General features: G+C 56.0%; 4 protein-coding genes across 4 annotated transcripts; 3 read left to right on the top strand and 1 right to left on the bottom strand.

Moving 5' to 3' along the window:
* Positions 1-224: 224 nt before the first annotated feature.
* J4E78_005229 (uncharacterized protein) lies at positions 225-4,156 on the top strand (the record flags this gene model as incomplete). The annotated part of the gene is made up of 2 exons (XM_049365851.1): positions 225-299; positions 824-4,156. 2 exons carry the CDS (start codon positions 225-227, stop codon positions 4,154-4,156), a joined length of 3,408 nt encoding a protein of 1,135 aa, XP_049222566.1.
* Positions 4,157-6,370: 2,214 nt separating this feature from the next.
* J4E78_005228 (uncharacterized protein) lies at positions 6,371-7,948 on the top strand (the record flags this gene model as incomplete). The annotated part of the gene is made up of 3 exons (XM_049365850.1): positions 6,371-6,679; positions 6,733-7,484; positions 7,534-7,948. The coding sequence occupies 3 exons, from the start codon at positions 6,371-6,373 to the stop codon at positions 7,946-7,948; spliced, it is 1,476 nt and encodes a 491-aa protein (XP_049222565.1).
* Positions 7,949-8,768: 820 nt separating this feature from the next.
* Positions 8,769-10,420, top strand: J4E78_005227 (uncharacterized protein; the record flags this gene model as incomplete). The annotated part of the gene is made up of 4 exons (XM_049365849.1): positions 8,769-8,825; positions 8,885-9,170; positions 9,226-10,271; positions 10,337-10,420. 4 exons carry the CDS (start codon positions 8,769-8,771, stop codon positions 10,418-10,420), a joined length of 1,473 nt encoding a protein of 490 aa, XP_049222564.1.
* Positions 10,421-11,204: 784 nt separating this feature from the next.
* J4E78_005226 (uncharacterized protein) lies at positions 11,205-12,968 on the bottom strand (the record flags this gene model as incomplete). Its single annotated transcript, XM_049365848.1, has 1 exon — positions 11,205-12,968. One exon carries the CDS (start codon positions 12,966-12,968, stop codon positions 11,205-11,207), a length of 1,764 nt encoding a protein of 587 aa, XP_049222563.1.
* Positions 12,969-13,837: the final 869 nt, after the last annotated feature.

The following is a 13,837-nucleotide window of genomic DNA, read 5'->3' as shown; positions in this document are numbered from 1 at the left end:
CTGATTGTTGTTGATTGTTACTCGGCGCTAGAGCTCGCCCGAGACAGATGGGCGCAATGTCGTGGTACGGCCAACTGGGCACCGCAGCGGGCCCTCAGTGCCTGCCCAAGGAGTTGCTGCCTCGGGCTCGTCGCATGCAGCATAGGTTGATGAGATTGACTTTACTCGCAGCGTGGAGCTATGACGGAGCAAAGTGAGGCATGGGGTCTGTGTACCTCCGTGTTATGTTTCGAGTCGAGCTGCCGCTATCAGCCCTCATCGGCGACATCTCGCTAATCCCAAGAGAGCCGGGTAGCCCTGTACGTAGATCCCAGAAGCAACAAGCAGTGGATTCTTCAGTCGTCCGCTCGCTCCTCGTCGAGCTCCACCTCTCTGCTTCAGCCCGTCGTGGTGCTTGTGCCGTCCATCCTTTGCTGCGCTCCGGAATGCAGTACGCCTGCTCCAGCGCCTGATTGAGCCCCTCTCCTCCCACCGTCTATACTCGTGCAGCTCGCGATCCCTGGTTCACCGGCACCCTGACATGCCATAATGCTCGACAAGTCGTCACAAGCGCCTCGACGAGTGACCTTTCCCCGGCGGCTTGGTTTCCAACGAGAATGAAAACTGTTCCAACGGTAATTACCCTGCATTTCTCTATCTCATAGTCCGTGGATCTTGTGTACGCGCTGCAGCTGCCCTTGATTTGTTTTGATATGTCTCGATCGCCGACGCCGCGTCTGCGTCTACTTCCGAGAGCGGCTACACCACGACTGTCTCACCTCGATATACCTCTCTTATAAGATGTCGTACTAGGCGCCATGACTGACGGACCCTTGTGATACAGCTCTGTGCCACTGCCGCTGTCGTTGGTACATCCTCTGTCGGCCTGGCCTTTGGACGGGAGGCCCCCTTCGACCCGTCGCACCCCAATAGAAAAAAGGCCACACCAGCATACGAGCCGAGTCTTAATCCCATGTCGACCGCTGCCATGACCACGACCGCGCCTCCCTTTAGCGGCCCCGTACCCGTCGTTCCTGCCTCGCGCATGCCGTTTGCGACTCGACTCAGTCAGGACGGCCGTTCACAGCTGCGGATCGTGAGGAGGAAGACGAGCGACGACGCGGCGCTGCAGTTGCCGACGAGTGCGACGAGTGCAAACTACCCCTCCAGTGACCAGAGTGTGTCCGACGTAGACACGGCCAGATACGTGCCGTCACGGCGAGCCTCGTGGATCAAACGCCTCTCCTCCATATCCAACTCGTCGAGCAGGAACACCAGCCCGTCGCCGCTGTCGCCCGCCGTGTCGTGCTCCAATGGCTCCATGGCCTTCTCCCACGAAGGCTCGACGGCGCCCATAGCCGGGAAGCGATCTTCTTCACCCGTGTCACGGAACAAGCTGGTGAAGCGCTCATCGTCAATGCGCGGGCCTCGTGAAGAGCCCAGAACGAGCACCTCGACCCTGCGACCGTCCTTCCGTCGTCCAGCCACCAGTCACCAACGCAACGCAACGCTGCAGAACTACGGCGCGCGGCTGTCCATGACGGCCGAGCACACTTCCATGGACGAGCAGCCGCATTCCGCAAGCACCGACAGCGAGGCCGAGTACACCCAATTCTTCACAGCGAGAATCATGAAGGAGCGGTCACTAACGAGGCGGAGAGGCTCCGTGGCATATGCGAACGGGTTCAAGAGGATATTTCCGGACGACAAGCACAAGCCCATGCTTGTGCTCGCGAGGTCGGTCGTAGCAGGTTCAGAAGACGTAGATGACTCGACAAGCGACGACGGTGAAAGCGTCTTCTACGTAAGTAGGCCAGAGACGCCGCTCAGCATGACGGCCATGTTTGCGTCCAGGGAAGCAAACCAAACTCGTGGCCGGCCCTCCACATCCCAGCCCGAGCAAGCCCCTCGACCCAAGCGCTCCTTCTCCATCACTTCCTTCCTGTCGTCCAAGAAGGAGCGAACAGGCGCCGTGTCCAGACCCAGACTTTCCCGCCGTGCGAGCCAGCGGGTCAACTCAGCACCCATCCTGCCTACTATGAGCAGACGGCCACACAGCACCTCTTATGGAGAAGGCCGCCGCGATGTGACAGACCCCAAACCAGCAAAGCGCGACATCGCCACGTCCGCCGGGCTGCCCGAGTCAGCGACGGCACGCAATGCTTCTCACACCAGGCGTCTGTCGTCGCCCTTGCCGGCGCTTCCTTCCTCTGACATGCTCGCTGGCGCGGGCTTGGCGCCCTTGTCTCAGCAGCCCGACGATTTGGCCTCAGCCGCACCGGGCGCCAATCAGGCGCCACCATCCCCTACTCTAGCGCAATCGGGAGTTCGGGTCTCGCGTCATTCCATGGCCCCCTCAGAACAGGCCTCGACATTGGTCGGCTCGTCTGATAATGAACTTCGCGCCTTAGGCTCCGGCGACGAGGACGACGCTGATATCCAGAGCGACACCGTCTTTGATTCGCTGCGCACTGGTGCGACCAGAAGTACAGCTGGCGGCGCCCGTGGGCCTCGCATTGAGACCATATTCGACGAGTCACCCCCCGCCAAAGTCAAGGTCAAAGTCACAGCCCTACGCGATCTACTGCCGCCCGGCGCTTTTGGGGAGCCCACCGTCAATGGTGTCGCCGGTCACCAGAGCATCGCCGAGGAAGAGGAGAGCATCTCGACGCCCGTGCGGACAGTTCGTCCTCAGCGCTCATCGCAGGACTCGCCCACCTTCTCCAGAACACACAGTGCGCCACTCTTTCCCAAGACGATAACGTCGTCTCCCCCGAGCATGCCCAAGCCGCTTTCGCTCGGCACATTGGAATGGGACTCGCGCGCAGGGGACGACGACGATAGCAGTAGGTGGTCACTAGAAGAGGCAGATGATGAGGATCCCTGGGTTGATCATCCAACAGTCAACCACAAGGCCACACCCGTGTCGCTGCTGCGACAGCACAAGCATCTGCTCGCGCCCGATTACGTTCCTAACCCAGCTACGCCCAAGCGTCCCACATCAGAATTCGGCGACAAAGATGCGCGAAGCAGCATTTTCGATTGGTCTGAACAGCAAATCGCAGACAAGAACTCAGGCAGCTGCACGCCGCCACGGCCCCGGACGGTGCACGGAAAGAAGGATGCGGACCGCAGAGGCAGTCGCTCTGTTGGACGCAGAGTCCCCAGCGGGTTGCACGCCCGCAGCCAGAGTGTGCCCGTCGTTCCGGATCTGACTGGCAAGCGTAGCACAGTGGTCACAAACAAGTTTGGCACCTGGGGTGTGGGAAGCAAAGGTGTCACCGAAGACTGGAACGACGACTTTGACTTTTCCGAGCTCACTGAGGAGCCTGCTGCAGAGGACGGAAGCTCGCCTATGGGGAACAGTGGCTCGTCTATGGTCGTACCAAAGACTATACAAGAACAGCAGAACAACGTCCTTGCAAACATCAGTCTTCTGCGCGAATGGGGTCTACTGATTGAGGAGCTCAAAGAGCAAAGAGTACGCGCGATTGCGCTCGGCATGATACAAGGCCCCCCTTCGGGCATGTGGCTTGAAGTGGATGCGATGATCGAGCTTGCAGACCAGGAGGCCGACCACGAGGGCCTGGCCCACGCCTCTCCTCCCTCATCGCCAGGCTTTGACGACGACGCTTTTGACGAACCACCCGCCAGCCCTAGCCTTGGACGAGGAAGGCAGAAGTCATCATCTCCTAACGAAGATAGCCCCAAGCCACCACAGTCAGCGCGCCCTCTGAGGAAGTCGATTCTCCCATCCAACAACGGCATCTTTACCCCGCAATCTTCACCGATCACACCTAGACTGGAATCCGACGCCACACCTGCGACACACGAATCCAAGACTATCGTTACGAGACCCCGGAAAGACTCGGAGGCTAAAGCACGTTCTGTCATCGAAGCGCTGCAAAAGAGGAGGAGCGCATACGAGCCGTTCCTGGATGCGCCTCCCGTACCTTCGACACCTTCGAAGAAGGTTCCATTCGACACCGCGACTCTGCGACGCATCGTGCCATACGTTAGTACGTTGACGCGCAAAGTCAAAGACACGATCAGGGATGCGGAGGGCTTGTACTCGAGTCCTATCGCAAGCCCACTACACGAGGAGCCACCATTCAGCATGATTCATCAACAAGATGCGGATCTTGCGGCTCAGATGAAACTCATGACAGTGATGTAAATTCACAGGAAACAACGACGCGATGGAGCTATTACGAGCATGTTTGGGGTAGCATTCAACTCGCTCCGTGCTGGCCACACGCATCTGGGCAAAAGTTTGTGGGGAGAAACAAAAGTTTCTTCTGGATATTTCCCTTTGGATCAGAGCGTTTGAGCGACGATCCGGCCTCCATGGCCTGATCACCTTTACCCTGTATTAATTACGCAGCCGTCGATTACCAGGTCAGGCCAAGTACTGCATTTGAAGCGACATGGCATTTGCGATTCCTTTTTGCATAAGTTGCAGCATCTCCCAGCCAGGATACACGTGGAAAAGAGGAGGCATGCGATATGAAGCGCACATGCGCAGCATGCATATGTTTTGTCTAATGGAAGAATACGGCGCATTGAGGATTGGGTTTCCTATGTGGATGTGGAGCATATAATACTCTCCTGGTGGGATGGGCATACCGCGCAGTTCGCGAGAGCCGCTTTTCTACACGTCTCAGTCATGTACAAAAGCGGGTTAAGGGTTTTCTCTTTGTTCCTTTGTCTCATTGTCTCTCTTGATCTATGGTATCTTGAATCACCATGAGGGTCTTCTCAAAATCATAGCATCGATATCTGACGGCTGCTCACTGTCGCACAAGACAAGAATACACAGAATTTGAAACATATCTTAGACTACCGTCCCGCTCATACATCATGATGTCTTCACTTTTGACTTTCGGGTTCGGCAACTCTATCGTATCCCGATAGTTTAGGCCCTCTGTGTGTTCTCTAACAACCGACAGAACCATATTCTGAAACTTCAGTACACCGCCACTTTCTTTTAGAAGACGGTCATTCCGGAATTTACTGTCGTATCCTGATTCCCGGTTGAGGTCTCTCGAATACATCAAAGCTCCGGAGCCGTTGTTGCGAGCCCAGCTACTGCAGCCCCATAGCCGAATCACATACCACTAATGCATTTACACGCAGCGCCCTGATGAGCCAGCTACTAAGACATGGCCGAACGAGGCGCAGTAACCCGCACGCACGCACTGAAGATCGCCTGCGCATCTTGTTCATGCCGGACAGCCAGATCATCGTACAGCAGCGTACCACTCGCTTTCGCTTCTGCCCGGGCGGGTCAATGGGCGGCAGACACGGGACGAGAAATCCGTGCAGAACACCATTCCACAGCAAGACAATAGAGTATCCAACAGAGCATGCGTGAAGTTTAGTCTCCTTGCAGATACTCCGTACGAGTAAATTGTGCGTGAGGCCATACCAACAATCTTGGATGATCACAACACAATACAGCCCATGTCGCATTCCAGTCATAAAGCCGAAGCTACCACTAACCGAGAGACGCCCTAAGAAGCTGCACTGTCATCCACGATGCATATTCCGGGTTTCCCAACGATATAGCTTACCACATTTCGTGCTATACAGCTTCTTTCGTTCATCTTCGGGATGGCTACCGCGATTGATGGTCCGACTCCCCGGCAAGCGCATACCACGCGTCCAAGGGTGGGAAGAATACCCTCGGCCGGTTCGGTCGCACGACGGAGTACTGTAAACAGAGCCTCCACGACCCTGCTCCACTATTCCCTTGTAGACGTGTAAACGGTCGCACGACCTGCCCTATGGAAACTTGCGATTGCTGCACCAAGACGAAGGGCGAGTACTGCGGTTCCCTCAACGCGTACTCGCCAATTTCAATATGCATGTAGCTGAGACTGCGATGGTTTGACGGTAGGGCAAAACCTCAGACCCCGCGCTGTTATTCATCCGAGGTCAATGACGTTCCTTCTGTCTTGGGAGGCGCAGGCCAAGCAATGACGGGAAGCAACACCAAGAGAGAGGCGACTGCCACTTTGGCTGCTTGCCTGACTACATGCTAGAAGAGGGGCAAGTCTATATGTGAAGCGCTGCACTCCTGTCCATCCTGGTGTTCCTTTTCCCATCTGGACCAATCCTCGTATCGAGACGCTCAACAGCCAACTGCCTTCCAATCTCCACGACCTCACGGCGCTAACACCAAGAAAGAGAGCTCCTCGTACCCGTTGCCTGGACTACATCCGTACCTTGCATACCTCAACTGCGCCCCAACCAAACCTACTCCAATCTCGCTAAGCTCCGGCTCGGATTTGTTACGCCTCCAGCACGGCGCAACTGCCCAAATCAATTGCCTTGCAGTGCTTGCGTCGGAAAAAGGCCAGCACTCTCACGTCATTCTCCGCAATTCAACATGGCGCTGAAACACTTAATAGCAGTGGTGGGCCTGAGCGGCTGCTCTGGTGTGCTGACGGCCAAAGCGCAATCCACCTCCACTGGTGCAGCATGCGCAAGTCCCATTGCCCCACAGAATGGTGCTCCTTCGGTGGCGCCGGGGTTCCGTGTCGAGGTTGTGGCTAATGGCCTAAGGGATCCACGCGGCATTATTTTTGATCGGGAAGGTGGGCTGTTGGTCGTCGAACAGGAGCATGGGGTTAGCCGGTTGAGTATGACTGGTAATGGCCGGTGTAGGGACGTGCAGATGGTGGTTGAGGATGACTCTGTGAGTGTTTGCATCGCGTTGAGTAAAATGTGACTGATTGCTGACTATGGCAGTTGAACCATGGCATTGCTTTCTCGCAGGATGGAAATACGCTCTATGCATCATCCCACAGCAACGTCTACGCTTGGGACTACGATGCATCGGAGGGTAAGACTACATCCGAACCCCGTGATGTCGTCGAAGGCATGGGAGACGACGAAGGTCATACTACGCGTACCCTTCTCATGTCCCAGAAAGTTCCTGACATGCTACTTGTCTCTCGTGGTAGTGTGGGTAACATCGACCTCCAGACCCTAGATGTGACTACAGGAGTCTCAACGATCAAAGCTTTCAATGTAGGCAACATGAGCGGCTCCGCGTACGATCATGCTTCAAGCGGACTGCTGCTTGGTTGGGGTTTGAGAAATTCAGTAGGAGTAGCTGAGGAACCCATCTCAGGTGGTATATACTCTGTCGAGAACAGTGTCGACAACATCGAACGTAGTAGAGAGACTATCAACCAGAACAACCCTGGTGAAGAATTGAACTTCCACGGTTACCTCAACGGAACTGGGACCGATGTCCAGGGTGGTAACTATGGCTACCCTTCGTGCTTCACAGCATGGAACAGGTCCGAGATTCCGGATTTCGGTGGCATGACAGGCGAGGCGTTTGCTATTGGAGATCAGAACGCGACTGTCAACGATACGTTCTGCGTGGAAGACCGTATCGCTCCTAGAATCACGTTCGATGCTCACATGGCTCCCCTAGACATCAAGTTCAACCCTGACGGCACTGCCGCATGGGTAACGATGCATGGCTCTTGGTAACTTGGCCTACACTTCTCTCTCTGTACACTTCTAACGACTGCACAGGAACCGCGAAGAGCCCATCGGCTACAAGCTCAGCCTTGTCCAATTCGACGGCAAGGGCTCGCCTGTCGAGCTCGCGAACAGTACCACTGCTGCTACCGATATTGTCTCCAATCCTGACCTCTCCGCTTGCCCTGACTCCTGCTTCCGCCCCGTCGGCCTTGCGTGGGATTCCGAGGGTCGCTTGTACATGAGTTCGGACTCTACGGGCGAGATATTTGTCGTTACGAGGGAGGATGGTAGTGGAATCGCGGATGTGAGCGAGGCAGCTGACGCTGGAGACACTGAGAGCCCGACCCCGTCTCGAACTGGAGGTGTGTCCACGCCGACAGAGACGAGCGGTGCTGCGCTGAAGTCGAGTGTTGGAAGCGGAAGTTATCTGGCTGCGGGTGTCGCTGTTGTCGGCGCGCTTCTGTAGAGATGAAGATGAAGATGAAGAAGAGTCATAGTTCTCGGATATGTACTACCTTGATAGTATAATGCACTGCACGCTCAACAGAGCGCTGTGCCCCAAGAACTTACCTACGACCTTTCAAGATTCAGTTCGAAAACCTCTGATGGTCCGCAGAAAAACGTCGGGTGTTCTTCGCGAGTCACACGTCGACGTTCGAAATGGGTAGCGCGTCATTGGCTGTCCCTGCCCTCGAGGCCATGTGGAAGACGAAGGGAGCAGCGGCAACTACAACCATCATCATCGCCTCCAACCCCACAATCAAACGATGCAGTCCCTGATCATGACTTCGGCAGCGACATCGCCCGCTAACCTTCGTCTCCCACGTCTATGTAACCTTGTTGGAACCGTACCTGACGCCTACAAACGCACGCTGGCGAAGCACATTCGTTTGCAACTTCTCATCACTATTGCCCCCAGCGAGCCGCAAGGCACCCCAGTTATCCTGCCCATTCCGTATACCGGCCGTCGTCTTCCTCCGCGAAGCTTGGAGTACTCACATAGCCCGGAACAGCCGTACATTCGCGCGCAGTGTTAGGGACGATTGGTAGCGTTCACCTTCACCTCGTCTCGCCACGGCCATCTACGGCCAGTCGGACCCCTGTCGCCTTCACTGTCTATAGAACAATAGGTGAGTTTCTGTTTTCCCGGCTAGTGAGGGTGAGCTCGCCTGCGTATATCATCCTCACACACTGCCAGTCTCTCTTCTCCCACCGATCCTCTTCCTCCATCGCACCGGATCAGCGAATAGTTCAGGCCATTGACCTCTTCAGTATCCCATATCAACATGGCTCACTCTCAGAGCCCATCTACTGCTACGGCGTTCAACTCTCTACCCATAGAGGTATGTATTCCCAACATGCATATGTGAGTAGACTTGAGTATACTGACGATCACTCGTAGCTCAACAAGGCCATTGCTCATGAGCTGCACGACGACAAGGACATCGCAGCCTACAAGGCCACCTGCCGTGCAACCAACGATGCCATCGACGCCGATAATCTTTCTTTCTGGCGCGCAAAGTACCGCGAGAAGTACGACTTCAAGGCCGGCCCTTCCAACCTCAACCTGCGTCGGGTATATCAGCGTCGCTCCCGACTATTCAAATACGGTCTTCGTTACAAGTTTCACTATGGAACCCATCAGGGGGAGAGGCAGGTCATCAACATGATCAAAGACATGATCATTGGTACGTCGGAAATACCCAGGAACTGAACACAATTTTCGTGTGCTAACGAATACAGAATCCTATCAAGGAGCTACCGAAGTTGACGAGCATGGCCGTCTTCGTTGCAAGAACCACGCCCACATTGTCGACTTCATTCTCAAATCCCATATCCTCAACAACGACCGACGGGCCCCTGAGACCCAAAACGGCAAGATGGCTTATATCGACGATGGGCTTGCCGCTGTCCGGCTCATGTGCTCGCAGTTCATCTTCAACCTCGAAGGCTTGCGACATGATGTCTTTGCTTTCGAGGACTCACAGCACGCTGTCTACCTCTCATCTGACAAGGAACGCCTCTTCACTGGAGTCGACCACAACAAGTTGAACCTTAGGTGGATGCTCCACGCGATGAACTTCTTCCGTCACCACATGATGAATGAAGATGCCCAAACATTATTCGACAGGATCGATGAGCTAGACATTACCCAAAAGCCTTCGGCATGGCGGGAACAACTTACTGACGGAGCCAAGCCTTTGAGCAGGTACTGGAAAGGCACTTACTCTTTCCTCGAGAACATTGAGGTTCAGAAGCTGCGAAAGCAGGGACCAGGCAGACAGGTCTTCATTGACAAGAACGTGGACGAGGGCAAGATCCAGGTAGATTTCCAATTGGGAATGGCCTTTACGAACCCTACTGATCACATGCAGTCTCTTGAGCTTGCTTTCGCAGAAGACAGTCGCCTACCCGATGGTCGTGAGCTCCCATGGCCACCCGTCTTCGAAGACCGCCTCCGCTCGCTTGGGAAGGACGCTGGAAAGCAGCAAGGCATCAAGACTCAGGGTCGAAACACCGCCCCCAAGGCAACTACAGGAGGTAGCATTCAGTTTGAGGGCAAGGGCGAAGACCTCGATGACGAATACAAGGCCCTTGGCTGGCTCAACCCGCTGCCTCCTCAAGGTGGTGTCCCGGGCTGGCAGCGCATCACATTCATGAAGCACTTCACTGAGGACTACGACCACCCCAACGAGGACAACCTGTGGGCGTATGAGGGCGTTGTCTTGCCTGGTGGCCGCATCATCCTAGGCCGCTGGTGGTTTGCATCAGAGCCAGGTCGTAATGATGTAAGTACCACCTGCCCATGACATGTCATTCCTGCTTTCGATGGACATGTACTAACACACGCTAGATGGAGTACAACGGCCCCTTCATCCTCTGGGCGGTCGACGAACCCGACTTTGACGAAGACATCAGCGACGACGAGGGTGCTTGAACGGCGAAACACATCATGTCGACGGCAACTTGGTTTTGGTCCTCCATTCCATAACACATATCCCCTTTGTATATCTTTTGGTCATCTACCTTATCTCCCCTGCACATTCTCTGGCGTTCGACTATATTCACATACCTCCGGTGGCGGAGTCTTCAAGGCCTGGATGCCTGGACATTTCCCTTTGCTTATCTTAGTTTGGCATCACATATCACATAGCCTCTTTCTCTTAGCTTTTGGAGATTTGGGAGTAGGACGGATTTCCTGAATCAAAAGTTCTGTTCAATGGTCGTGTGCAAGAGTTCGTCCGCATGATATCGAATCTGTGAATGTACCAACCCAAAAGCGAACATGTCGCAGCTGAGCTTGGTCTTTCGTCAAGATACATCACGAAGTCTCAAACAAAAACGTGCAAACTAGAGAGCATGTACAAAGAGACCATTTTCCATTTCATACCTATCTTCATTTCGTAAAGTCATGTCGTGAATCATTCATGTATGAGCCAGAAGACTCGATTGTCGCATCAACCAAAAAACAATTCTTCTCTTTCCTTCCGAACGCAAGAAGTTGCCCCCCTCCATCGTCAATCATCAGAGTTGCAAAAACAAAAGAATGGAGCTGCTCAAAAAGAAGAACAATAACATTCACCTCCTCGCTTAACCAAGCTTTCTGAAAGACAGAATAAAAAAAAGGTATGTAACAATACTTCTATCAACCACCGCAGTACAAGTAACCAAGTCGGCCGTGTCGTGAATAACCATCGTGAGTAAACCAAAGAAAAGAAGCTCTAGTACCTCGCACCCATGGGAGGGGGCGGGACCGAGCTACCGTAGGGATTCGCATCGGCATAGGACGTAGGGTAGGATTGGTTGGCAGCTACAGGATATGCGTACGGATTAGCGGCTGCACCATTCATGTTGCCACCGAGGGCGTTCATCCGGGCTTCCTTTTCGCGGCGTTCACGGAGCTTTCTCCTCTTGCGGCGGCGCGTCTCGAGTTCCTTGACGCTGTGGCGTTGCTCGTTCATCTCTTTCCATTCCGAGTAGGCGGATTTGATACCGAGGGCGGCGATACCCACGGCGGCGGCGTCCTGGAGCATGTTCTTGGACTTGCGTTTGCGCGCTTCTTCGGCCGTCATTTCGCCCTCGCCAACGAGCTTGCGGCGGTTCTCTGAGGCGACCATGGAAGAGTAGACTCCGTGGGCGGCGTGGATGGTGGCCACAGTGGCTAGACCCGCAGTGAGGAGTTCCTTACCTCGTAGCTTCTTGCGCTTCTCCTCCATATCGGTGGACGACTCGGAATCCGCGCTAGAATCCCGTCGACCCCGATCCATTCCTCCATTCTGTGCTGTTAAAGCACCCGCTCCTGCCCCACCGGCGGCGGCTAGTCTGCGATCTGGGTTAGTCCTGGAAGGGGCTTCGGAATACTGGTCGTCCATACCGCGGCCTCGGCTGTACGAGCGGCGGTTGCCCCTACGTGATGGCACGTAGCTGTCCGAGCTGGAAGAGCGGGATCGGTCCTTTCGAGCACGAGACTTGGAGCGCACACGGTCGTATAGAGCCTTGCCTGCTGCGAGCACAGCACCGGTACCAGCTACCTTGGCGATACCGTTGTTTCCTCCTCTGTCGCTGGAGTTGGAGCGGGAGCGGCCACGAGAACGGGAGCGTCCGAAGATGGACCTGGACCTGGACCTGGCACGAGAACGGGAGCGAGACCTGGAGTCGTCACGGCCACGAGGAGCACGAGAGCGCGAGCGGGAGCCGTTGGCTAGGCGAGAAGCGACAAGACCACCGAGTGCAGACTCGGCGACGTGCCTCTTCTCGTGCTTGCCGGGGTCTCTGTCGATAAGACCGTCGATACCGGCAGCACCAAGAGCGGCAGTTGCAACACGTTGGCCCTTGGCACCGGTCCATGGACCGGCTTCCTTGCGGCTGCGGAAGGCTTCGACGGCACCGGCGACGATAGCGGCTTTGGCGGCTTGCTCCCACTTCTCAGACTTGTGTCCTCCTCGGCTGCGGCTGCGCGAACGTGATCCGTAACGGCTGCTGCGGCGGTCGCGCTCGTCGTAGTATCCGTATCTGTCGCTATCATAGCCACGGTCGTCTCGACGAGGGCGGGAGCGCGATCGGTCACGACCGCCGCCAGTGACGGCGCCGATGATGCCGCCTAGGCCTGCTGACTCGCCGAAGTCCTTGACTTTGTCGACGATGGACTTGCGGCGCTGCATGTTGGGGCGCTCGGAGTACTCGGAACGGTCATCGTAGTCGCGGTCACGTCGGCGGGGACGGTCATAGTAGTCGTCGTCGTAGCCACGGTTCACTGAGCGGGTGCGGCGGGGCGGCGCATACTCCTCGCGGTACTTGGTCTGCCTATACTCGGCACCGGGAGGGAAGTCGCGGGGAATTTCTTCGATGCTGTCCTCGCGCGCTGCGGGGCGGTAGACGAGATCTCGTGCCCCGCCTCCACGGCCGCCGCGCTCGATGTACGTCGTCTCGGTGACGTACTCGGGCTCCCGCGTACGGTGCCGCGGTGCGTAGCTGTACTCAGACATAGTGATGGTGGTGGTGCTCTATACCGCCGTGGGCGATTGTGGCTCTAGGGGTCCGGCAGCAGGAAGGGTCGTATCCAGTCCGGTATTCTGCGCAGGGCTGGGTTAGCGGGCGCGCGAGGGGAAAAAGAGAGTGGCGGCGTGCAAACATACCGAGTGGTCGCTTTGTTCAGATAGAGTTTACTTGGCTGCTAGCGCAAGTGAGAGGCTGGTGGGCTGTCGCAACGAAGAATAAGGTGCCTGCGAAGTGACGGGACAAAGTGGGTAGGGGAATGGGGTGTCGAGCGGCGCAGGGCACAGGCAGGCAGTGGTATTTAACAGGTTGTCGACTCGGGAGGGCCAGGGCTGATGACTGTCCGTTTGGCTTGGGTCCCAAGGATCTATCTCGGTGCAGGTGGGGTGGCGTAGATATTACCGTTTGCTTGAGGCTGGGGTGGGCAGCCGTCTTGAGGGTACAGAGCGTGCGAGTGATGTCATTGCCGCCAGCCGGGCAGCCAAGCCCAATTCTTCTGCCACCACCTGCTGCGCCCAACGAGAAGCGCCTGTCCAACCCGGCTAGGTCTCATGATTTGCGCAGCTTTTCTGACCGGCATCCCTCACCGACGCACCCTTTGGGGGTCTTTTCGCTGCGAACATGTTCAACGTGCTGCTCGACATAGCCCCTCTCCGGCCGCCTCCGGAACCTGACCGGTGCCTCACTTCTGTCCATCTTACGTTGCGACGCCCCCAACGACAGCTGCCGTGAGGTAATGCTTATTCTGCCCATCTGCATGGCGGCGTCTTTCAACTCCACATGTCTCGCTGCGTCTCAGTCGTTCTTCCAAGTTTCGGTGCTGCACCTGGCCAGCTCGGCAGCACTCAGGCTCGATGAC

The sequence above is a fragment of the Alternaria triticimaculans genome (genome assembly GCF_023758025.1).
Source record: "Alternaria triticimaculans strain BMP 0046 chromosome Unknown scaffold_6, whole genome shotgun sequence".
Classification (NCBI taxonomy): domain Eukaryota; kingdom Fungi; phylum Ascomycota; class Dothideomycetes; order Pleosporales; family Pleosporaceae; genus Alternaria; species Alternaria triticimaculans.
This window is presented reverse-complemented; position numbering and strand designations above follow the sequence as displayed.